Source organism: Sorex araneus, chromosome 11, assembly GCF_027595985.1.
Source record: "Sorex araneus isolate mSorAra2 chromosome 11, mSorAra2.pri, whole genome shotgun sequence".
NCBI lineage: Eukaryota > Metazoa > Chordata > Mammalia > Eulipotyphla > Soricidae > Sorex > Sorex araneus.
Window position 1 is genome coordinate 26,624,777 of NC_073312.1, and position 23,870 is coordinate 26,648,646.

General features: G+C 47.0%; 1 protein-coding gene across 1 annotated transcript in view; it reads left to right on the top strand.

The window, feature by feature from the left end:
* PKD2L1 (polycystin 2 like 1, transient receptor potential cation channel) overlaps positions 1-23,870 on the top strand; it is a 57,815-nt gene that overhangs the window by 28,516 nt on the left and 5,429 nt on the right. Inside the window, exons 3-9 of the mRNA XM_012934451.2 lie at positions 17,606-17,733; positions 18,380-18,633; positions 19,618-19,842; positions 20,003-20,231; positions 21,747-21,917; positions 22,089-22,270; positions 22,581-22,701. Of these exons, the coding sequence (XP_012789905.2) occupies positions 17,606-17,733; positions 18,380-18,633; positions 19,618-19,842; positions 20,003-20,231; positions 21,747-21,917; positions 22,089-22,270; positions 22,581-22,701 (1,310 nt within the window). The remainder of the gene's footprint in view (positions 1-17,605; positions 17,734-18,379; positions 18,634-19,617; positions 19,843-20,002; positions 20,232-21,746; positions 21,918-22,088; positions 22,271-22,580; positions 22,702-23,870) is intronic.

The following is a 23,870-nucleotide window of genomic DNA, read 5'->3' on the forward strand; positions in this document are numbered from 1 at the left end:
CAGATGGGACTTGGGCTCCTTTCCCTTTTGTGCTTTGCCATCTTTAACACCTGACTTCTAGCTCATGCTCCACCTCCTGCTCTTATAATCACACTCCAGTTAGCAGGAAGAAAGGAAAAAGGAAAGGAATGTTCCTTTCTTTTAAGAACTTGAGTCAGAAGCTGTTAAGTGGAACCATATCACTCTACTTGTATTCTGTTGGCCAAAACTTAATCAAATGGTTGCCTTACTGAGCTGAAAGAAACAGAATGTGATAGAGGATGATGCTGTTTAATTGGGCATCCAGATGCCCCTAGATAAAGATTATTCACGGAGGCAGGAAGATGGCACAAAGGGTTGATGCAAAGGGCTTGGAATGCGCAAGCCCCTGGTTTGATCCCAAGAACTGCCCAGATGTGCCCTACATACCACCTGGTGTGCACCTCCCCCATTTACATTATTAAGGGGAGGCAAGGTATTTTATTTTTAAATTTTATTTATTTATTTTTGAGGCAAGGTATTTTAAATGGTGTGTAATCTATGCCAACTAATAAGACAAGAAGTCTTGTGCAGACTTTGGCTTAGGAGCATCCACAACAAAGTGATCCAGATTAATGAGGTGTATTTTATTTTATTTATTTATTATTTTATTTTTATTTCTTTGCTTTTTAGGTCACACCCAGTGATGCACAGGGATTACTCCTGACTTTGCACTCAGGAATTATACCTGGTGGTGCTTGGGGTGCCATATGGGATGCTGGGAATCAAACCAGGGTTGTCCTCGTGAAAGGCAAATGCCCTACCCGATTCCCAGCATCCCATATGGTCCCCCAGCACTGCCAGGAGTAATTCCTGAGTGCAGAGCCAGGAGTAACCCCTGAGTAACGCTGGGTGTGACCCAAAAAAGCAAAAAAAAATTATTTTAACCTTTTTGCTTTTTGGTCACACCCGGCAGTGCTCAGAAACTTCTGGCTCTGCACTCAGGAATTACTCCTGGCAGTGCTTGGGGGACCATATGGGATGCTGGGGATTGAACCCGGGTCAGCTGCATGCAAGGCAAATGCCCTACGCACTGGACTATCGCTCTGGCCCCCAATGAGGTGTATATTAACAGGGTTTTCTCATCAAGCCAGGTGGTAAGTAGGGTTCACAAACAAAAGATTAGGTATGTTTATCTTGACCCAAAAATGAACATTCAAAAAGTACTAATCTCTTCAATAACAAGTCTTTTAAAGTTAGGCTAATAATGAAAATTAAAGATGTCTTCTTGCATGTGGCTGTAAGCATTGGTGTCTACAGCAGACGTGGGTATCTCCTATAACCATAAACATGTTTATTTGCAAAGCAATTCAGAATTAGGACCTGAGAGATAGTTCGGGGTGAGCTGGTGCTTGCCTTGCATGCAACCACCCCCACTGGAGTCTCCAGCACCACACATGTTCTCCTGAACACTAACGGGGGTCACTCCTAGGCTCAGAGCAGCAATAGCCACAGAACACTGGCAGGTGTGGCCCCCAAACAGACAACAAAGCAATTTAGAATAAAGAGATTGACAAATATTAACCAATGAAGAAAAACACGGAAAATAAAACAATACCAGTATAGGGGCAGACACTTGCCTTGCATGTGGTCCAACTGAGTTTGATCCCTAGCATCCCTGAGTGCTTCCAGGAGTGATCCCTGAACGCAGAACCAAGAGTAAGCACTGAGCACCATTGGGTGTGCACCCTTCCCCGCTAAATAAATCACAACCAAACAAGCAAGAGATACCGATGTATTTAAACAATGTAAGCTCTATCAATAATTGTTCATCGAATTCTTCCCATTTAATGAAAAAGGCAACACATGTTTAGCCTTGTTTCAGAAATGAGAACAATGGTAGAGAACAAAATCTATCAGTGAACAAAATGGTTTGCTTTAAGGAGTTACCAGGTTTGGGGGCGGGTTGGAGAAAAAAGAGTAAGGCTCTTACCTTGCACCTGCCAACCCGGGTTAGGTCCCTAGCATCTTGTACGGTCCTTTAAGCTACACCATGAGTCAGGAGTGATCTCTGAGCACAGAGCCAGGACTAAGCCCTGGGCCCTGCCAGATGTGGTGCAAAAGCCAAAATCCAAAACCAAAACCGAACAAATAAAAGAAGCAGAGAGCCGTGGGGCTGATCCCCCACCCCCAAGCACTGTGCACTGAGGGTGGTCCCTGAGCACCACTGAGTACGACCCCCACCAAACACGAGAATAAACAACTAATAAAATTAGGTTTGTTTACATTTTTTCAAAGGAGGTTCATGAAGAAACCATCCAAGGAGTCGCAGGATAAACTTATAAAATTGGGAAAGACCAAGAGACTTCCAACTCCCCAACAGTTGGAGGGTTGGTGACAAGACCAGAAGTTCTGCCTTGACAATGACTTGTCAGGACTGGATTTGAGAGCAGAAGAATCTTCCTCAGTGCTGTTTCTCATAGCTACCCTACTTAGAAGGAGCAGTTGGCTTTCTTGAGCATCAAAAGCTTGATGGCATAAGAATCCTGAACAGAAGGCTAGCGTGGACCCGTGAAGGAATCATGCAGAGTACCCCAGTCCTTCAAGGTTCTTTGTGAGTTAATCGAGATAGAGTGTTAACAAAGAAGAGTTTAAGGAGCCAGAGAGATATATCAGGGTTTAAGGTGGTGGTGGCCTTCTTTGTCGCCAACCTTGTTTGATCCTTAGCCCAGCATATGGTCTTCTGAGCACTTCCAGGAGTGATCCCTAAGCACAGAATCAGGAGTAATCCCTGAGAGCCCCCAGGTGTGGCTCCAAAACCAAAAAGAACAGTTAAGGGCCTGAAGAGATAGTCTAGGGGTTAATGTACCTCCCTGGCCATGCAGCCAACTTTGGGTCTAGCCAGCACCACAGATGGTCTCCTGAGTATTGTCAGGGGTCAATGCTTGGTCAGCAAGTCCCCTGAGCACAGAGCTAGGAAGAGCCACTGAGCACTCTAGGTGTGGCCCCAACATCCCCCAACCCCTCCAAAAAAAAAAAAACAAACAAACAAAACCCAGCTGATTTCCCTCGAGCAGTGAGCAGGATTAGGAGAGAAGCTTGGCAGCAAGGGATAGCCAAAGTCTGGCAAAGGCCAGGGCAGGGACCTGCTGACTGCTCATTATTGCCCTGCTAGGAAAGTCTTCCAGCAGTTCAAAAGGGAGGACAAGAGTCTTCAACCCCTACTACAAACAAAGGAAGAGATACGGTCATGTTGCTAGCCAGGCTCATGATGATGATTAAAAATAATTATTACAGTCATAGTTCTTTAATAACAACGTATTTGTGCCCCACCTAAGAGGGATCAGAGCCAACTGACGTTACAAAAACACAGATGCAATAAAGTTGGGCACCATTACACTATGATAAGAAAGACTTAGCCAAAGAAATGAGGAATAGGGTCAGAGCGTTAGTACAGCAGGGGGCATTTGCTTTGCACGTGGCTCGCCCTGATTTGATCTTGTACTAATGTGTGCAGGAGAATTTGGGGTGAGAGTGCTGAACATGAGAGCCGAATAGAAGGGCCTGGAAGACAAAGCAAAGCAGAAAACACAACTTGGTCGTGTAGCTCTCACTATTGATTACAGTAAAGCACCAGGCAGCAAGACGCTGATGGCTCAGGAAAGAACAGGTGATATGAAATGCCATGACGGACAACATGTCAAAAATGAGAATTCTTGGGCTGGAGAGATGGCTCCCATGGGAGTTAGAGCTCATGCCTAACCTGGGAAAGACTCTAAGTTCCAGCCCAGGCACCAAATCTTGCCCTTCCCAGCACTGCTGGGAGAGGCCCATACTAAAAAAATTAGAGTGACTTGTCTTCTGTATATCTCCCTTAAAATTCTTATTAAACTCTCATTCTATAAAGGCAAATTTTATTTATTTATTTGATTTTTTATCATACCAGAGGTGCTCAGGGTATACTCCTAGCTTTGCACTCAGGAATCACTCCTGGCAGTGTTCAGGAATTATATAGGATGCTAGGGATTGAACCCAGGTTGGCAGCAACCCGCTGTACTATTGCTCTAGCCCTTACAAAGGCAATTTTTCTTCCTTTTTGGGTCACACCTGGTGATGCACAGGTGTTACTCCTGGCTTTGCACTCAGGAATTACTCTTGGCGGTGCTCAGGGGACCATATGGGATACTGGGAATCGAACCCGGGTCAGTTGCGTGCAAGGCAAATGCCCTACCCGCTGTGCTATCTCTTCAGCCCTCCACAAAGGCAAATTTTATGTATACAGTATAGACAAGTATAGAAGTATATATGTCTATAATATATACAAATATAAAAATGTTCATAAGTATATATGTTGATCATTTCTTTTTGTTTTGTTTTGTTTTGTTTTGTTTGGGGGGGTCACACCTGGCAATACTCAGGGGTTACTCCTGGCTCTGCACACAACAATTACTCTTGGAGGGTAGTTAGATAAAGGAGAGAGAGAGAGAAGAGAAAGGTGCCTGCTACAGTGGCAGGCTGGGGTTGGGGTGAGTTGGTGGTAGTTGGGACGGAAACTGGGGACTTTCATGCTGGGAGTTGCACACTGGTGGAGGGATGGGTGTTGGAACATTGTCTGGCTGAAAACCCAATCATGAAAAGCTTTGCAATGCTCTATCTCATGGTGATTCAATTAAAAAAAAAAGAAAAGAAAAGAAGAGAAAAGAAAAGGAAAGAAAAGAAAAGAAAAGAAAAGAAGAAAGAGAGAAAACAGAATTACTCCTGGAAGTATTTAGGGACCATATGGGATGCCAAGGATTGAAAATGAGTTGGCTGAGTTCAAGGCAAGCGCTCTGCCCGCTATACAATCTCTGGCCCTGGCTGATATTTTGGATATCTGCATTTACCCAAAAATAAAGACTTGTGGAATGGGAAAGATAGTACAGTGGGTAATCACTTGCCTTGTACACGTCCAAGCCCAGTTTGATCCGTGGTACCCATATGGTTCCATAAGCACTGCCAGGAGTGATTCCTAAGCACAGACCCAGGAGTACTGAGCATCACTGAGTGTGACCCAGCCCTCCTGACCAGCCCTCTTCCTCCCAAAGCCCCCAAAGAAATAAAGCTTGAAAAACCTTGAGATCCTAGAATAGCATCACCCCTTGACTTGGTTAGCAAGTCCCCTTGAAGATAAGGTTTATCTTAATGATATTGTATTTTAATTTTTTTATTTTATAAAGTAGTTCACAATATTTGATTACATTTAATATTCAAACACCAATCCCACCACCATTACACCTTCCTACCACCATATTTTGGATGTTTCCATCCCGAATCTCAATACCTACCCCAAAGTAGGACCGAAAAAATATATTTTGTATTGTTTATTATAAAAAATCCACTGAGGGGCTGGAGTGGTAGCATAGCAGGTAGGATGTTTGCCCTGTACGTGGTCAACCTGGGTTGGATTCCCAGCATCTCATATGGTCCCCCGAGTACCACCAGGAGTAATTCCTGAGTGCCGAGCCAGGAGTAACCCCTGTGCATCGCCGGGTGTGACCCAAAACAGAAAAAAACAAAAAACCAAACAAAAACAACACTGAAAATGCTACAAAATAGTATCCTTAGAAGAAAGAGTGCAGCTTGTTGTACTTCACCCAAGGGCCATTAGGCCCTGCTATAAGAGATCACTAATATGTTGTTAAAGGTTGAGCCTTGTGTACTTTTATATATATATATATATATATATATGTATATAAACCCTTTATATGTATATAAAGCCTTGTGTGCTTTCATATATATGAAAAAAAATTTCTCTCTAAGATTGGTTGCCTCCTATTTTGAACCCCATCAAATGTGGTGCAGTACTCTTGGAGTATGGGTAGGGTGTGTGGTTTAAAGTTTCGCACAGTGGCAGATGCGGCCACATGGTCGGTCCAGGAATCGGTTCACTTGTGGGTGAGGCTTGGCCTGAGCGTTGGAGAGGAGCCATGAGCATGGTGGTGGTTGAGTTCTGGAGGTTTTCAGCTGCCGGGACTGGGTCTCTTGAGGTGGGGAGGGCTCTCACCGCCACCCCCCCCCCCATTCGGGACACCCTGAGTGAAACAGCCTGGCACGGGGTCTGCAGCATGGTTATGGCGAGTGTCATGTTATGCTCCCTTCCGGGAGAGAAGGATATGCAGTCTGGATGGTGGCTGATGACAAGATTACCAGCCCAATGATAATATACTTTAATGAATGTAGACATTGGCACAGACATATTAAAGTTATCCACTGACCTCTAGAGATGATCAGACAGTAGCAGAGTTTTTATCAGTCCATTTTTCTGAGAAATCATGCCATTAATTTTTTTCATTGGTTTTCGAGCCACACCCAGTGGTGCTCAGGGCTACTCCTGACTCTGTGCTCAGGCATCACTTCTGGAGGTGCTTGGGGGACCATACATGGTGCCAGGGATCAAACCTGGGTAGTCTGTGTGTGAGGCAAGTACATTATTGCTGTAATATCTCTCTGATTCATATACTTAATATTTTTAAAATGTCATTTTGTGGGAAGGATACACCCAGTGATGCTTAGGGGTTACTCCTGGCTTTGCACTCAGAAATTACTCCTGGTGGTGCTTCCGGGACCGTAAGGGATGCTGGAGATCAAACCTGGGTTGGCCACATGCAAGGCAAAAGCCCTACCAGCTGTACTCTGTCCCTTCCCCCAATGGTAACTTCAATGAGAGCATGGAAACACTTTTGCTATCTCATATTCTGTGAAGCAGCTCAATAATATGGTTTACTTATCTTCAATGGCTATCTCATATTCTGTGAAGTCGCTCAATAACATGGTTTACTTATCTGTGATCTCTCTGTAGAACATTTAGTTTGAAATTTTAAAAAATAATATTAACAATTCAGATAATATTTTTGTGCATATGACCTTTTCATTCTTTGGAACACATCTATATTATAATGCGATTGTTTTTCTTAATTTTTTAATTGTGTTTTGTTTGGGGGAGAGCTACAGTCAGTGATTCCAGGGGCTGCTCCTGGCTCAGAGCTCAGAGGACCATACTAGAGGCTGAACCTGAGACTCCTACAAGCAAAGCATGCACTCTAACCCACTGAGTTCTCACCTTGGATTCTTAGAACCTTGATCTTAAACTGTGGGGTTCATGGATCTCTTTATTTATTTGTTTGGGGGGGCCACACATAGCAGTGCTCAGGACGTACTCTTGGTGCTGTGCTCAGAGATAATTCTTGGTGGGGCTTGTGAGACCTCGCGTGGTGCCGGGGATCGACTCCAGGTCTGCTGCATCTAAGGCAAGCACCTTAACCCCTGTATTATCTCTCCAGCGCCTAGAGCATCACTCTTGATACAGATCTATATACAATCATCCATTTACAGTCTCCAGAATGAAAAAGGTTGAAGCATCTTATAAAATGGTGATTGTTCACAATTCATCTCCTAGCTCATATATTACATTATTCAAAATTTTTTTCCTTTCCTTTTTTTGTTTTTGTTTTTGTTTTTCTTAGTCACTCCTACTGGTGCCCAGAGGGAATGATGCTATGCCAGGGATCAAACACAGGCTTCCCACAAAGAACTTGTGCTCCAGCCCTTTGAGTCATCTCCTTGGTCCCTAACAGAGTTAGTGGTGTGTTTATTTTTAAATAAGGACACCCTATAAACTTGCACAATCCCAAACATTGGATAGATTTATTTTGGCAGGGAAAGAGAATCAAGGACCTAATTAGAAGGATTTAGAGTTGGAGAGAGATATATTGGTGTTGCAGAGAATGATTAATTATTAAATTCTAGTTCTTTGATATTTGAATCCAGGTTCTCCTTGCTTGCTATGTGATGTTTTAAAAGATTATTTAACAAAATTCTAGATATCACTTATTTACTTAAAAGTTAGATAATGGTTTCAACTTTATGAGGTTCTTTCCCCCCAGTATTATGGGTGACAATGTATACAAAGTCTATTGACTAATAAGTGTAAATAATGGTGATTGCTGTTATTATTCAGCAAACGTGAACTTGATCTGAAGTCAAGGTTAAGAAACATGATATATTCTGTATAGGAGAAATTAATTTCTGCCCAAGAGAAAAAAATCAGATATGCTGCATCAGATAATAGAACCATTAACCCATTTCTGAACCACTTTTTAATGTGCAATCATTGTTCAGTGTCTGAAAATTTTCAGGGACTAGGCCTTCGCCACATCGAAAAGTGAGTAATGTACTTGACTCCTAACAGTCGATTTGAATCATGACTCCTCCCAGCTTCCACCCACATTCTGGTCTAATGTCACCTTTTGAAACAACAGGACAATTTTGGTCCTTCGCTGGATCTTAAAAGAAGACCAGCCAGTACAGGAACCCCACCCCTCTCCCAATCAGGAACCCCCAGAAAACAGTTCTCTGCTGATCTTCTTCCCATGGGTGAAATGAATGTTTGTGAAACAAGCCGTTTCATAAGGGCAAGCACAGGCGATGAGAAAGGTCTGCTTGTAGGGAGCTTGTGTTTTCCCTCCTGACACTTGTGCCTCCTGGATGCTGACGACGTGTCCTTGGAGCAGAACAGAATGAGTCTGCTGTGGAGGCCAGTGGAGTTGCGCTTGAATCCTGGCTCCATGCGTTGTTTGCCTTGGACAAGTTATTCTAACTCCTGGAGCCTGAAAAATAAGGATCAGAATCGCACGTAAACACACAGGGGTTGTGGAGGATTAAATGAAAACGGCATGCCAAGCACTTAGCAGAGGATGCGTAATAGGTCTTTGGAGGTAACAAATTGCTACTCTGGTCCTTTTTCTCCTGATATGGAGAAGGTTGATGAGGGAACAGATAAGCTGCCCATCCAGAAGTCTCTGAACCAGGTGATCCAGTTAGACAAGCTGGTTATTTGTGGTAAAGTACAGCAATGATCTTTATTACCCGAGTAGAAATGAGGGGGTTGGGGTGAGGAGAGGGAGGCAGCGGGAGAGGCCAACTCATTCTTGTTTTTAGCCTTCTTCTGCCACAAAGGATTCAGAAAATCTCCCCTGGTCCAGGAGAAGGAAGGTTACCATAAGAGGTGGTAGTTTGTTAAAAGCTTCCAACTCAAGGGTGGTTTAGGAAGTTCTGGAAGAGACTTGATTCTTCCAGACTGGTCTAGAAAATCATTGAAGCAGACACTGCAAAACCTATCTTCTTGGAAAGTCTGTCAAAGAAAAGTGGGATTCAACTGTAACAGATTAAGGCGGTGGTTCTAGATGTGGCTCTGGGATTCCTAACATCAGCATTACATGGGACATTAATAGAAGTGCAAATTATTCAACCCCATCTAGCCACCGGGGTTCCACCAATCCCTTTTGGGGGACTCTGAGGCATGCTCAGACATATCAATGCATTTATAAAAAGAGGTAGAAAGACATAGAGACTGGAATCATCCCCCCATCTAGCTATGCTGGACCTCCTCTGTCCTTGCTTGTGGGCTCAGATTACTACAGCCTCAAAAACTCATATGCACCCGAAGTTCTGGGATTTTTTGGTTTGTTTTGGGGCTGCGCCTGGTGGTGCTCAGGGCTTATTCCTGGCTCTGTGCTCAAGACTTCTTCCTGGCTCTGCTCAGGGATCATTCCTGGCAGCACTCAGGGGATCATATGTGGTGCTGGGGATCATAGAAGGTGCAGTGTGCAAGGCAAGCACCTTACCCATGTACTATCTCTTTCACCCCTCATCTGAAGTTTCGGATAATGGTTTATTTGGGAGAACTCTGCTAGCATCATTTCCACCTGCCCCGCCCCCACATATTGTGTAAGGATTCACTGGCTGACCAAGCTCGTCTCTTATGCCAACCAAGGACTGGCTTCTTTTTTCTTACTCAAGACTTAGATGAAGTCGTTGTTCTCCTCCTTGGACTAAAGAATGTTCCAACCTCTTTCCAACAGCTACTAAGTGGATCGCCTTAATTATTTTGATGACATTCCTGCTACGAGCCAATAGGGAATCATAACGCTCTATTCATGATTTGAAAACATGTTTAGAATTATTCACTTATTTTGTTCTAACCATTACAATTTAAATTTTTTTCCATTTTTGGTCCAGTCCAACAAACACAAGAACCTACTAAATATCACATACTATGCTAAATTGATAAATTATGGTCCTTGTTCCTTGGGAGTTATATAGTAGGGTAACTAACAGCTATTTGTTGAGTACCTACTATACTGAACGCATCAGTCATCACAGTTTATAAGCAGGCATTTTATTGCCTATTTATTTGATAAGAAACCCAGAGCCTGTCTAAATGGAAGTCACAGAGCTGGGATTTGAACCTGCTGGGCTCCAAAGGTTGTGCTCATTTGACAATGATAAGTTCATCCTGGAACCTAGGTGGATTTGTTTTGTTTTCTTGTGGGTTTTTTGCTTTTTTTTTGGGTCCCACCTGGCGATGCACAGGGGTTACTCCTGGCTCTGCACTCAGGAATTACCCCTGGCGGTGCTCAGGAGACCGTATTGGGATGCTGGGAATCAAACCCAGGTCGGCCTCGCGCAAGGCAAATGCCCTACCCGCTGTGCTGTCACTCCAGCCCCCAAGAATTTGTTTTGTTTTTGAGCCACACCCAGCTGTTCTCAGGGCTTACACCTGGCTCTATACTCAGGAATCACTCCAGTAGTGTTTAGGGGACAGGATGGAGTGCCAGGGATAGAACCTGGGTCAGCTGCATGCAAAGCAAATAACTTTGTCCTATTTCTCTGGTTCCCTGAGATCTAGATGTTCTGAGGGTAGAAACCAATGACACTATGCAGAGTGTTTTGCCTATGGCAGACATTGAGGAATGTTTGTTTAATGAATAACATTTGCCTCTAGAATAATCCATTGGAGAAACAATACAATCTACTAAAATAAGTAATATCTGTTAAGTAAATAATCTATTAGGTAAATAATAGAATCTACTAAGTGTCAATTTGGAAGTATTCTCATCGTCGGTTTCCTCAGACTGTCAGGGGAGGCACCAAGTACAAAGTTTGCAGATGTGAGGATTAGTAAGGGGTCCGGGATATGGCTCAGGTGCTCCCCCGCCTCTCCCCCACCCCCACCCCACAAACAAGGAAGAATTAGTATTTAGATGGGGAGAAGGTACCGAATAGATACAAACCCAACTTAGATCCTAATTTATTAGGATTTTTTTTTTTTTTTTGCAGAGGGTTGGGCCATACCCAGTGGTACTCAGGGCTTACTCCTGGCTCTGAGCTCAGGGATCACTCCTGGTGGTGTCTGGTGGGCCATATGGGGTGCCAGCAATTGAACCCTGGTTTGCACAAGCTAGGTAAGCACCCTGTGTAGCTTACCTAGCTTGTGCAAAGCTTGTGCCTAGTACTATCTCTTCAGCCCCTCAGTTTTTAGGCTGTTAAGGTAGTGCCTTAGTTGTTTGTTTGTGTGTTTGTTTTTTTCTGTGCTGTGTAAACACAAAAGGGCAGTGGCACTCTATATCTCCTGAGTTAGTAGTCTCACACCACTTCCCCCACCCTGGGGAGGTGGATGGTGATAGGTAGGCAAAGGAAGGAACGAGGGCCAGGCTGGCCGGTATCAACTGCAGTTTATTCCAATCTCCATTCCCCTTCTGCTTCTCTCTCTCAGCCTTTCTCACTCTCACGTCTGACTCTGACTCTCACTCGCTTTGTGCTTTCTTTCCCCTGCTTCTGGCTCTGATGACTTCTTGATTCTCTTTCGCCTTGTGCTCTGCTTCTGTGTCTTCTCTCCCCACTCCTGCGTTCTGCTTCTTTGTCTTCTCGCCTACTTCTCCTACAGTCTTAGTTTATAGAGCAATCACACAGGGTGGTGACACAAAGGTGGGTCGGAACATTAACAAATCAACAGAGAAGGGTAAGACCACTCCTCCAGGAGATTAACAAAATCTCATCTAAGGAGATTACTTTAGATTACTAGGCGATCAGCTCAAGGGTGGGATCCCAACGAGGGTGTGTCCCTTTCTTCTTTCCTCAGCTAGTAATCCACCTAAATAGTTGTAGTAAATCCACTTCAAATATTTCTAGCAATGTCGTTCTGTATGAGCACAGTAAGAGACATATCAAACTTAAAGTTTGGTTCTTCCTGAGGACATTCACTATACAGTCCAGACCATAGTCCTCAGGCCAGGTTAGTCTTCCTAACCTCAGCAGGGTCCTAGTCTTGTCGTTACTTTTGGATCATGATGACATTTGTTTATGACCATGCTCTCAACTTATAGTTGAGTATTGTGGTGCTTTGGCCTGGCCCATTTCGATGCCAGGGTAGCTCACAGCTTGCCCTGGGTCCATTCCGTCCCTCGTTGGGACCCTGCTTTGGGGGTACTAGGAACTAAGTGCAACTGAGTCGAGAAAGCAGATGCCCAAGAGTAAATGTTATTGGTGTCAATCAACTCCCAAGCTACAAAGCATAACATTAACTGTCTTCCTGTGTCCATACAGAAAGGACATTGCTTTAAGGTAAACTAAGTTCCCTGCGGCAAGGCTAAATGGACAAACAATGTTATCCTACACTGTACATATGTACTTCAATTAAGGCATGACCAAAAAATCCCCCCAAAAAAGCAAGAGTTAAGGGTGGAGAAGTAGTATAGGAGGTAAGGCACTTGGCTTGCATGTACTCAACTTCAGCTACATCCATTACTGGATTAATTAGGGCACCCCATATGGGCCCCCCCAAATATCACCGAAAGTGATCCCTGAGAAGGCCCACATAAATACACAATACTCACTGTCATGAAAAATAATCAGAGATGTTATCCCACTATGAAGCGTTGGTGACCAATTCAAAGCAGTACCAGTTCTTGGCCGTAATTTAAAGAGGAAAAAAGCACCACCTAGTGGCCATACAGGAATATCGATTCAGTTGGCAAATGTCAGGTCCAGCCCATTTTCTAGATCCATGAAAGTTGAGTTTGAATCCTCCAAATACTGAGGACAGGTCATCATATAGTTGAGTTAGAAGTAAAGTTGTGTGTGGGGGGGACAGAGAAAACTTAATGGAAAAGCGCGTGCAAAATATGCCTGGCCTGTGGGAGATTTCAAACTGCGCACAACCAATTTCACCGGGGCACCCCATGATGGATGGAGCAGGTGCAGTCTCCCCGCCTACTCCAGATGGAATCACGGCGACCAAGGGTTTCCACAAGCAAGGCCCAGGGTTGCGGGGTCAGGACTAAATCTCCAGGCCAGATGGCGACAGAAGAGCGGGGCTGTCCCTCCCCGGCTCCCTGCCTGCTCAGCAGCCTGGCTGTCACGCCCACAGTCGGCCTTGGGCTCCATCTTAGGGCACCAACAGCCCTGGTCCAGAGACTCCCAATTGAATCCCAAAATGGATTAGTGCCCTACAGAGATGTCTCTGGAACCCAACCATTTACAATCTAGAATTCCAGAAGCACAAGTCTGCTTTTGCGGCCTTGAGAGCTCTCATGATATTCGATATGAGCAATGGAAAATAGTGTCTGCCCCTGACAGGAAGACTTGAATGGTGCTGGGAAAATTTGAGCAAAACATAATGCCCCAAAGTAGAGAGAAAGTACTGGAGAAATTGTCTGCTATAGAGGCAGGGTGAGGACTGGGATTGGTGGGGGTGGGGGAGGGAGGGAGGGATGGATATTGGGGACATTGGTGGTAGAAAATGTGCACTGGTGGAGGGATGGGTGTTCAATCATTGTATGGCTGAATCTCAAGCATGAAAACTTTGTAACTGTATCTCATGGTGATTCAATTAAAACAAAAAACAAACGAAAAAACCAAACTGGGCATGACATGATTCCCTAGCCCTGCCTGGAGGAACTCCTGAGCACAGAGCCAGGAATAGCCCCCGAGAAACTCCCATTGTGACCGAGTTTTTATTATTTTTATTTATTTATTTTATTTTATTTTGCTTTTTGGGTCTCACCTGGCGATGCACAGGGGTTAGTCCCTGGCTCATGCACTCAGGATTCACTCCTGGCGGTGCTCAGGGGACCATATGGGATGCTGGGAATCAAACCTGGGTCAACCGCATGCAAGGCAAACACCCTACCCGCTGTGCTATCGCTCCAGCCCCCGAGTTTTTATTTTTAAGGAGTAGAGTTAGTGTCAGCGAGAGAGCTCAGCAGGCTGAGCAGGTGCTGTGTGCAGAAGGCTGCACTGGTACCTGGCACCATAGTGTCCCTTGAGCACCTCCAGAGTGAGCGGAAGTACCTCCAAAAACACAACACATGCACAAAAGGGAAGAGAAGTGGCTTCTTGGACTTAATAGAGTGGAATAGGGAGATTGGAAATAATAATGCTTTGGGGTTGTTTTTTGATTTTTGTTTTTTTTGCTTTTTGGGTCACACCCGGCAATGCACAGGGGTCATTCCTGGCTCATGCACTCAGGAATTACCCCTGGCGGTGCTCAGGGGACCATATGGGATGCTGGGATTTGAACCCGGGTCGGCCGCGTGCAAGGCAAACACCCTACCCGCTGTGCTATCACTCCAGCCCCAATGCTTCCTTTTTGAATATGATGCAGCCTCTATCTAATCTGGGACCTCTCCTGACGTCTTCTGTCTCTCCCTCCAACCCCCCCGCCCCCATCATGGGTGAGCTCCAGTTCACTCCAAATCACTCTCTTTCCAGATGGAATAGTGGGAGAAAAGCCCAAGATGTGGAAAATTCTTTTGGGGGGATGGATTGGGACCACAGCCAGTGATGTTCAGGGTTTACTCTTGGCTCTATGCTCAAGGTTCAATCTTGGTGGGACTCAGGGACCATGTGTGGTGACAGGGATTGGACCTGGGTCGGAACCTACCTGCTGTGCTCTCTCTGCCTCAGTCTGAAAGATTCTTTTTTTGTTTGTTTGCTTTTGTTTTTTGTCTTTTGGGTCACACCTGGCGATGCACAGGGGCTACTCTTGGCTCATACACTCAGGAATTACTCCTGGCTGTGCTCAGGGGACCATATGGGATGCTGGGAATCGAACCCGGGTTGCAATAGCACAGTGGGTAGGGCATTTGCCTTGCACGCGGCCGATCCGGGTTTGATTCCCAGCATCCCATATGGTCCCCCGAGCACTGCTAGGAGTAATTCCTATGTGCAAAAGCCAGGAGTAACCCCTGAGCATAGCCGGGTGTGACCCAAAAAGCAAAAAATAAATAAATAAATAAATAAAAGAGAAGAACTTTTTACTTATTCTTTCATAATACAGCTAAAATCATATTTACAAAACAAAACATAATATTAACAACTTAAAGGGAAAATATAAGAAACCATGATTTTATGTTTATATATAAAACTAACTAATTGGAGCCGAGAAATTATACAACAGGTAAGGCACTTGTCTTGCATATGATCATTCTGTGTTTGATCTATGGCATCCTATATGGTCCCCCAAGCACCACCAGGAGTAATTCCTGAGTGTAGAGCTAGGAGTAACCCCTGAGTATCGCTGGTTATAGCTCCCAAATAAAAACAAATGAATAAATTAATAATCAATCAATAAATGGGGCTTGAAATGATAATACAGTGGGTAGGGCACTTTCCTTGCTCATGACCAAACCCAGTTTCCATCCTTGGCACTCTATATGGTACCCAAGGTCTGCCAGGAGTGATCCCTGAGTGGAGAGCCAGGATAAACCCTGAGCACTGCCAGGTGTGGCTCCAAAATCAAGTAAATAGATAAATGAGGAAGAAGTAAATCTCTTCTTGAATAGAATATCAGCTAAGAAATGTAGAAGGAGGGGGCTGGAGTGATAGCACAGCCGGTAGGGCGTTAGCCTTGCACCCAGGTTCGAATCCCAGCATCCCATATGGTCCCCTGAGCCCTGCCAAGGGTAATTCCTGAGTGAAGAGCCAGGAGTAACCCCTGTGCATTGCCGGGTTTGACCCAAAAAGGAAAAAAAAAAAGAAATGTAGTAGAAATGGAATGAAAAAAATGATCATTTGACACCCCTAAGAGTCAAGCAAAAGTCATCAATAGTTGCTAAAACTGGTGGGTGAGATAGTAATAGGATATTGACCTAGTTTCAAATTATCGCGATACAAATTAAGTATTAATTACAAAGGGGGATACCACCTTAACAAGGCACCAAGTCCATGTCACTTGGAATGCTACAGTAGGCAACAAGCTCTCTCCTGACACAATGCACTGAGGACACAAGTCCTTTCTTTGCTCTGGATTGCTAAGACTCATTTAAAACAAGAAAACTTCAGACAAAGAAATTGAGGGAGAGGGGCTGGAGCGATAGCACAGCGGGTAGGGCGTTTGCCTTGCACGCGGCCGACCCGGGTTCAAATCCCAGCATCCCATATGGTCCCCTGAGCACGGCCAGGGGTAATTCCTGAGTGCAAAGCCAGGAGTAACCCCTGTGCCTCGCCAGGTGTGACCCAAAAAGAAAAAAAAAAAAAAAAAAAAAAGAAATTGAGGGAGAGGTGACCAGAGCAATGGTATTGTGGGCAGGGTACTGACTTGCATGCAACTAAACTAAATTCGATTCCCGGCACCCCAGAAGGTCCCCCTGAGGCCTGCCAGGAGTGATTCCTGAGCACAGAACCAGGAGTAAGCCCTGAGCACTGATAGGTGTGACCCTCCTGAACAAAAAACAAATAAATTGAGGGACAGTCCTACATGCTTCCCATTGTGCCCTTCAGCTTGCTTTTGACTAGGTGTGTGCACTATAATGCTGGAGGGAGATTCGTTTCATCAGGACAAAGTCCAGAATTTTCAAAGCTGGGGTTGTGCTGAGTTTTTCCCTCAAAAAACAGTTGTGTTGGGCCTGAAGAGATAGTACAGGGGTAAGGTACTTGCCTTGTATGTGGCTGACCCAAGCTCAACACCAGGTACCGAATATGGTGCCCCAAGCACCACCGGGAATGAACCCTGAGCACAGAGCCAGGAGTGAACCCTGAGCACAGAGCTGGGAGTGAACCCTGAGCACAGAACCAGGAGTGAACCCTGAGAACAGAGCTGGGAGTGAACCCTGAGCACAGAACCAGGAGTGAACCCTGAGCACAGAACCAGGAGAGAACCCTGAGCACAGAACCGGGAGTGAACCCTGAGCACAGAACTAGGAGTGAACCCTGAGCACAGAACTAGGAGTGAACCCTGAGCACAGAACGAGGAGTGAACCTTGAATGCCACCAGGTGTGGTCCCAAAACTAACAAAGACAACTCTGCCCATCTGTGTGTACCAGGGCAGAGAGGCCAAGCCTCCCTCCGCCTTCCACAACTGTGTCACTGAGTCAGGGCCAGGAGACGCATCCCCGTTGTCACGTATCTGGCCAGGGCTTTTTGGAGTACTCTGGAATGGAGGGCACTTCCCTGGTGGCATTAAGGAAAGGAAAAACACGGACAGAACTACCTGATGGAGAATGCAGAAAATGTGAAGTCGACTCCGGGGAGTCAGAACTAGGAAGTTGAGCGGGTTCAGGAAGGGAAAAGAGACTTTTCAGAATAACATTACTAAGCAGAATTCAGTCCTTCTGAGGGGAGTTTGGAAGACAGGATGAGACTTCGTAGCCCCAACACTTCCCTCACGCACCCTCTGGTTTTCCCACAGCCACCATCAGCCTTTCCAGACAGCTGTGGGGTGGAGCTGAAGGGCCCCTGTGGTCATCCCGGGGCTGTCTTGTCTCTGCTGGAAAATGCCGTTGGGTTGGGATCACTTGGCAGGACGCAGTGTCTTGGGTTGGTTTCTAGTGACCTACGGCATGACGAGCTCCAGTGCCTACTACTACACCAAAGTGATGTCCGAGCTCTTCTTACGCAGCCCGGCGGACAGCGGCGTCTCCTTCCACACCATCAGCAGCATGGCAGACTTCTGGGACGTGAGTATGAGGTCCCTTGCACCCACTGCCGTTCTTCTCTGGGAGGCCACATGCCAGGCGTCGGAAACGTCAGGCGTGTGGATCTGGCCACACTTGCAGAAGGCCGATGAGTCTGGGATAGGAGAGTTAGGCAAAGCGTTCTGGATCAGATGGGAGGTCAGGCGAAGCTGGCTGAGGGATGAGGGTGTGGGTAGCTTTGTCTTGATTTATGTTCATGCCTTCTGAGGTGCTCAGTGGCCTGAAGGTCTGGCTGGGGAATCTCAGTTAACCAGCCAAGTGGTTGAAAGGCTGGGAAATGAGGACGCTGTGTTTGTGCTTCTTCGGGGCCATGCCCAGCGGAGCTTGGGGATTTCAGGGCTATACCTGATGGTGTTGGGGGTGGGGGGAAGTGGTCTTGCAGGGCTGGCCATGGGAGCCAGGTCAGGCACCTGCGAGGTAAGCGCTGTAATCCCCACACTCGCTCCCGGGCCCACAAAATGCTTTGAAAATAAGAAGTCAGGCTATTTGGGGGTCAAGGTTGCTGGGTTAGGGGAGGCGTCCCACAGAAGTGGAATGGGGTGAAGGGTGTCAGGGCATGAAGACAGGGCGGTCTGAGGACAGGGCTCAGGAGGAGGCCGGGTCAGGCCCAAGTCAGGCTGTGGTCCAGTTTGCCCAGGGTCCACTACTGGACAGTTTGTACTGGACCAAATGGTACAACAACCAGAGTCTGGGGCGAGGCTCCCACTCGTTCATCTATTACGAGAACCTGCTGCTGGGGGCGCCTCGGCTGCGGCAGCTGAGGGTCCGCAACGACTCCTGCGTGGTGCATGAGGACTTCCGCGAGGATATCCTGAGCTGCTATGACGGCTACTCCCCGGACAAGGAGGAGCAGCAACCCTACGGGCTCCTCAACGGCACCGCGTGAGTCCCTGTCCCGCCGTGTCTTCTCAAGGTTGGGTCGCCTCGGCCCTGGGGCCTGAAGGGGACCGAAGGCACCCTCTGAGCCCCAGCTGGACTGTCTGGAAACCGGTCGTTGACAGACAGAGCCCTGGCCTTGCTGGCTCTGCACACAGTGCTCAGGCACATCCCTGACGGGCCCAGAGTCTGCGTGAAGCGCTTCGGTTGCCGTAAGACTGAGGGCTGGGAGAGTCTGACAGGTGCAGCAAGGGAGCCGGAGGCTGAGGAAGGAGGGGAAAGGGGTTTGGGACAGGGAAAAGGAGAGGGAAGACAGGGAGGAAACTTCATGGACAGAACAGAAAGCACAAGCATTTGGTGGCCCCGAGAGCAAGACCCTGAGAGCAGGAAGGACCTTTCCCGGATAGCGTGGATGAGGCTCTTCCTTATTGGGGACTAAACAAATAGGGGTCAAAGATGGGACATTCTTTGTCATTCCTGGTCACAGAGGACATTATGAAAAATGGGAAGATTTACATCGGAACTTCAGTTTAGCCACTTGAGATTTTGGAGGGCCAGGGGCAGGGTGGGGAGGGGGATGACAATACTTGGTCGTGCTCAAGGCTTACTCCAGACTCTGAACTCAGGGATTACTGCTGGAGGGGGCCGGGGGACCATTATGTGCTGTCAAGGATTGAAGCCAGGTGGCCACATGCGTGACAAATTACTATCTCCCCAGCCCCTTAGTTCAGCCATGTAGGGAGTTGACAGTCTCCCACACATGTCTGTCTTGGCTTCCTCATCTGCAAACTGTGGTTAATAATACTTACCTCCCTCCTCAGACAGTTAGTCTCCATCAAGACCATCCATTCCAGGTACATATGAACTATGAGACGGGGTATAAGATGTGTGGTACTGCAAAGCCAGAGCATCACGCACTGCCCGTTGCCTTGAGATATCAGCCTTCGTGCCAGTTCCCACCTCCCGCTCAGATGGCTTCTCCTGTGGCAGGTGGACATACCACTCCCCGGAGGAGCTGGGGGGCTCCTCCCACTGGGGCCGCCTCACCAGCTACGGTGGTGGTGGCTACTACCTGGACCTTCCTGGATCCCGAGAGGCCAGCGAGGATGCCCTTCGGGACCTTCAGGAGGGGCTGTGGCTAGACCGGGGTACTCGGGTGGTCTTCATCGACTTCTCTGTCTACAATGCCAACATGAATCTTTTCTGTGTTCTGAGGTGGGTCCTGTCTCCCCCCCTCACTCCCCCCCCCCCACTCATCCCCTTCGCCTGCGTTTCCTATTGTCTCCGCTGCATGAGAGCTTTTTCAAACGAGGCAGAATGCAAAGGAAGGTCCAAGCTCCCCCGCTACCCCCCCATGACTGCCTTCCTCACACAGACTGGTGGTGGAATTTCCGGCCACCGGAGGGGCCATTCCGTCATGGCAGGTCCGCACCGTGAAGCTGATCCGCTACATCAGCCGCTGGGACTTCTTCATCGTGGGCTGTGAGATCGCCTTCTGCATCTTCATCTTCTACTACGTAGTGGAGGAGATCCTGGAGCTCCATATCCACGGGCTTCGCTACCTCAGCAGCATCTGGAACATTCTGGACTTGGTGGTCATCTTGGTAAGAACATCTCTCCTGGACTTGGGACGTACTGGGAGGGGGGCGGGATCTACCTCAAGAGGGGCTCTGAATTCCTCCTTTTGGACACATCACTGTAAGGGCTCCTGAAAGAAGAAGCCTAGGTCCTCCCTCTCTCCCTCATACCCATAATTCAGCTCCTGTGGTGTCCAAGACCACCAGAGTCACGTCTGGCACCAGGGACCTCCTGCTTAGTGAGGCTTGAGGGCTTGGAGGGTTGCACTCAGCTATATTTGGGAGGTCATGTGGTGCCAGATTGAATCTGGACAGGGGGCCTAGTATGCATCCTAACTGTGCAATCTCTTCCCAGCCCCCAGGTCTTGCTCTTACCTTTTTTTACTTGATGCTCTGATCCTGTCTCGTGCCTTTATGACCTGTTCCCTTGGAAACCTGCCTTTTCTTCTCTATTAAAATGTCTTTGTCTTGGGGCTGGAGCAATAGTATAGCAGTGAGGGCATTTGTCTTGCACATGGCTGACCTGGGTATGATCCCTGGCATCCTAAATGGTCCCCCGAGGTCGCAGAACCAGCCTTGCCTCCTGCCCAAATGAGACCCCGAGCAATCGCTCATGTACAGCTCCTCCACTCCTGAACAGCCATAATCCCAGCACCACAGTAACCAATCTCGGAATGCAGCGGCTGCTGGCAGAAATACCTCTGGACCTAATACCAGAATTTCCAATCTGGGCGGCTGCTTTTGCGACTGTGCAACATCATATGCTCTTTGTTACCAACAATAGAGAACATACAATCTAATGATGCCATTCCGACAGGTCTGACTGTTGGGGGAAAAACTCCAAATAATGATAGTGAGTTTCCTGTCGAAATTGAATGTAGTCAAAGTAAGGAAAGAGTAAAGTGAAAATCATCTGCCACACAGGCAGAGGGGGAGTGGGAACGGGGGGTATGCTGGGGTTATTGGTGGTGGAACATGTGCACTGGTGTAAGGGATGGGTGTTTGAGCATAGTATGACTGAGACTCGATCCTAAAAATCCTGTAACTGTTCTCACAGTAATTCAATTGAAAAAATAAATAAATAAATAAATAAATAAATAAATTTAAAAAATGGTCCCCCGAGCACTACCAGGAGTGATTACCTGAGTGCAGAGCCAGAGGAAACCCTGAGCATCTCTGGGTGTGACCCAAAAAGAAAAATAAATAAATAAATAAATAAATAAATAAATACAATGTTTGCCTTTCCTACTAATAGGACATATCCATTTCCAGGGGTGGGGGTGGGGAAAATTACTCAGTTCCAGTGCTTTATGGTCCTTTAGACATTATAGATTTGCCAGGGACCTGCAGGAAGGCCCTTGGACTTTAAGCCCTTCCTAAATCATCCGTTCCAGTTCTGTTTCAACTGAGGTAGTCAGCCACTCAGCAGGGAAGAATTTCCTCATTCCCCCTCCCCTGACCCCCCCGCCCATCTTACCTGTGGGACCTCATTGATGGAATTCCCTTGAGTACCCATGACCCCTCTGACCCCTGTGCCCACAGCTGTCCATTGTGGCTGTGGGCTTCCACGTATTCCGCACCCTCGAGGTGAATCGGCTGATGGGGACGCTCCTGCAGCAGCCAAACACCTATGCGGACTTTGAGTTCCTGGCCTTCTGGCAGACACAGTACAACAACATGAATGCCGTCAATCTCTTCTTTGCCTGGATCAAGGTACTGTGGGACTCCTCATCCCTTCTGTGCTCAACTCTCGTTTCCCTCCTCTTTGTTGGCCACTCCTGTGGCTCCCAGAGGCTCCTGGAGTGGACTGTCTGGAGAGTCCACTCCAGAACTTTCTTTTGCTTTTCTCTTCCTTCATTCCCATGTTCGATGCGGCCCTTCCAGATATTCAAGTACATCAGCTTCAACAAAACCATGACCCAGTTGTCTTCCACGCTGGCGCGCTGTGCCAAGGATATCCTGGGCTTTGCAGTCATGTTCTTCATCGTCTTTTTCGCCTATGCTCAACTTGGCTACCTGCTTTTCGGCACCCAAGTGGAAAACTTTAGCACTTTCATCAAGTGCATGTGGGTGCCTTGCCCCCTGCACTCCTCCCTGACCCTCACCCTCCAGCCCCATGGGGGGATGAGTCCTTGGGGAAGCCGGATGCAAATGTCTGGGCCTGTCTATGCTTAAAGCATCAGGGTGGGCTTGGTGTGCTGGGTGGGCTCAGATCTCTTTGCACCCTACTCCACGATTATCAAATGGACTGGAGGTACGAGGTAGAGTGCACCCATTTGATGAAAAGCAGCATTTAGAGAAATAAGATGAGGATGTTGGGTTGGGCTGGGGATTATAGTACATGTTTGGGTGCAGCCCACACCCCCCGTTTCTCAGTTTCACTCAGTTCAGGATCATCCTTGGGGACTTTGACTACGATGCTATCGACAACGCCAACCGCATCCTGGGACCTGCTTACTTTGTCACCTATGTCTTCTTTGTCTTCTTTGTGCTCCTGGTGAGGATCCCTTTAAGGAACAGGGATTTGGGGATCCAGTGGGTGGAGATACAAAGGGTCTGTAGGGTGAGGACTGCAGGATCTGGGACCTCTCCTCTGCCTCGATTATGCACCCAAATTAGGGAGGATTTCTCAGACTGAGGCTGGCAAGTGGGTAGAGCCCCCTGGGGCCTCACTGTTAGGTAATATACAGAGAAACACGTGGGCTCCCTCACTACAATCAAATCCCTGTCCTTCAAGGAGAAGAACTGTCCCATGAGAAATGACCCTGTGGGAAAGCTTCTATCTATATTATCAAAGACTCAACTTCCTCTGGGGCCCTTGAGATGTTTCTATACCCATTGCTTTATAAGTGCTCTTATTCCCTGCCTACACAAAAGATCAGGATTTTATGTTTGCTAAGCCAATAGCCAATTTATTATATTTTTTCTTTTCAGTGGCAGAGATGATATTTATTTATTTGGGGTCTGGGGAGGGAGGGCTGTACCAGTGGTGCTCAGGGCTTATTCCTGCTCCCAGCATCCCATATGGTTCTCTGAGAACTGCCAAGAGTAATTCCTGAGTACAAAGCCAAGAGTAACCCGTGAGCATCACCGGGTATGACCCAAAAAGCAAAAAAAAAAAAAAAGAAAAGAAAAAAAAGAAAGAAGGAAAGAAAAAAAAGAAAGAAAGAAAGAAAGAAAGGAAGGAAGGAAAGAGAGAAAGAAAAAGACTTATTTCTGAATAGCCAATTTCTTTTGTTTGTTTTTTCTTTTTGGGTCACACCCAGCGATGCTCAGGGGTTACTCCTGGCTTTGCACTCAGGAATTACTCCTGGCGGTGCTTGGGGGACCATATGGGATGCCGGGGATCGAACCCGGGTCGGCCGCGTGCAAGGCAAATGCCCTACCCGCTGTGCTATCGCTCCGGCCCCTGAATAGCCAATTTCTTGATCAGTGGTTGGGAGGACAGTCCTGAGCTTGGTGTAGATAGTGTAGATAATAGAGGGTGTTTTGTTCTACTCTCACCTGGAAAAATTTCTGGCTTCCACGCCTAGAGGCTCCTTTGATGGAAGGGATTTGTGCCTTGCATCGAGCAATCACTGGGGTCAGGTGTCTGCAGCAACGACAGCACAGTCAAGCACAGTCAGCATATGCTCTGTTCTCCACAGCCTGGGCCGGAAGGCTGGC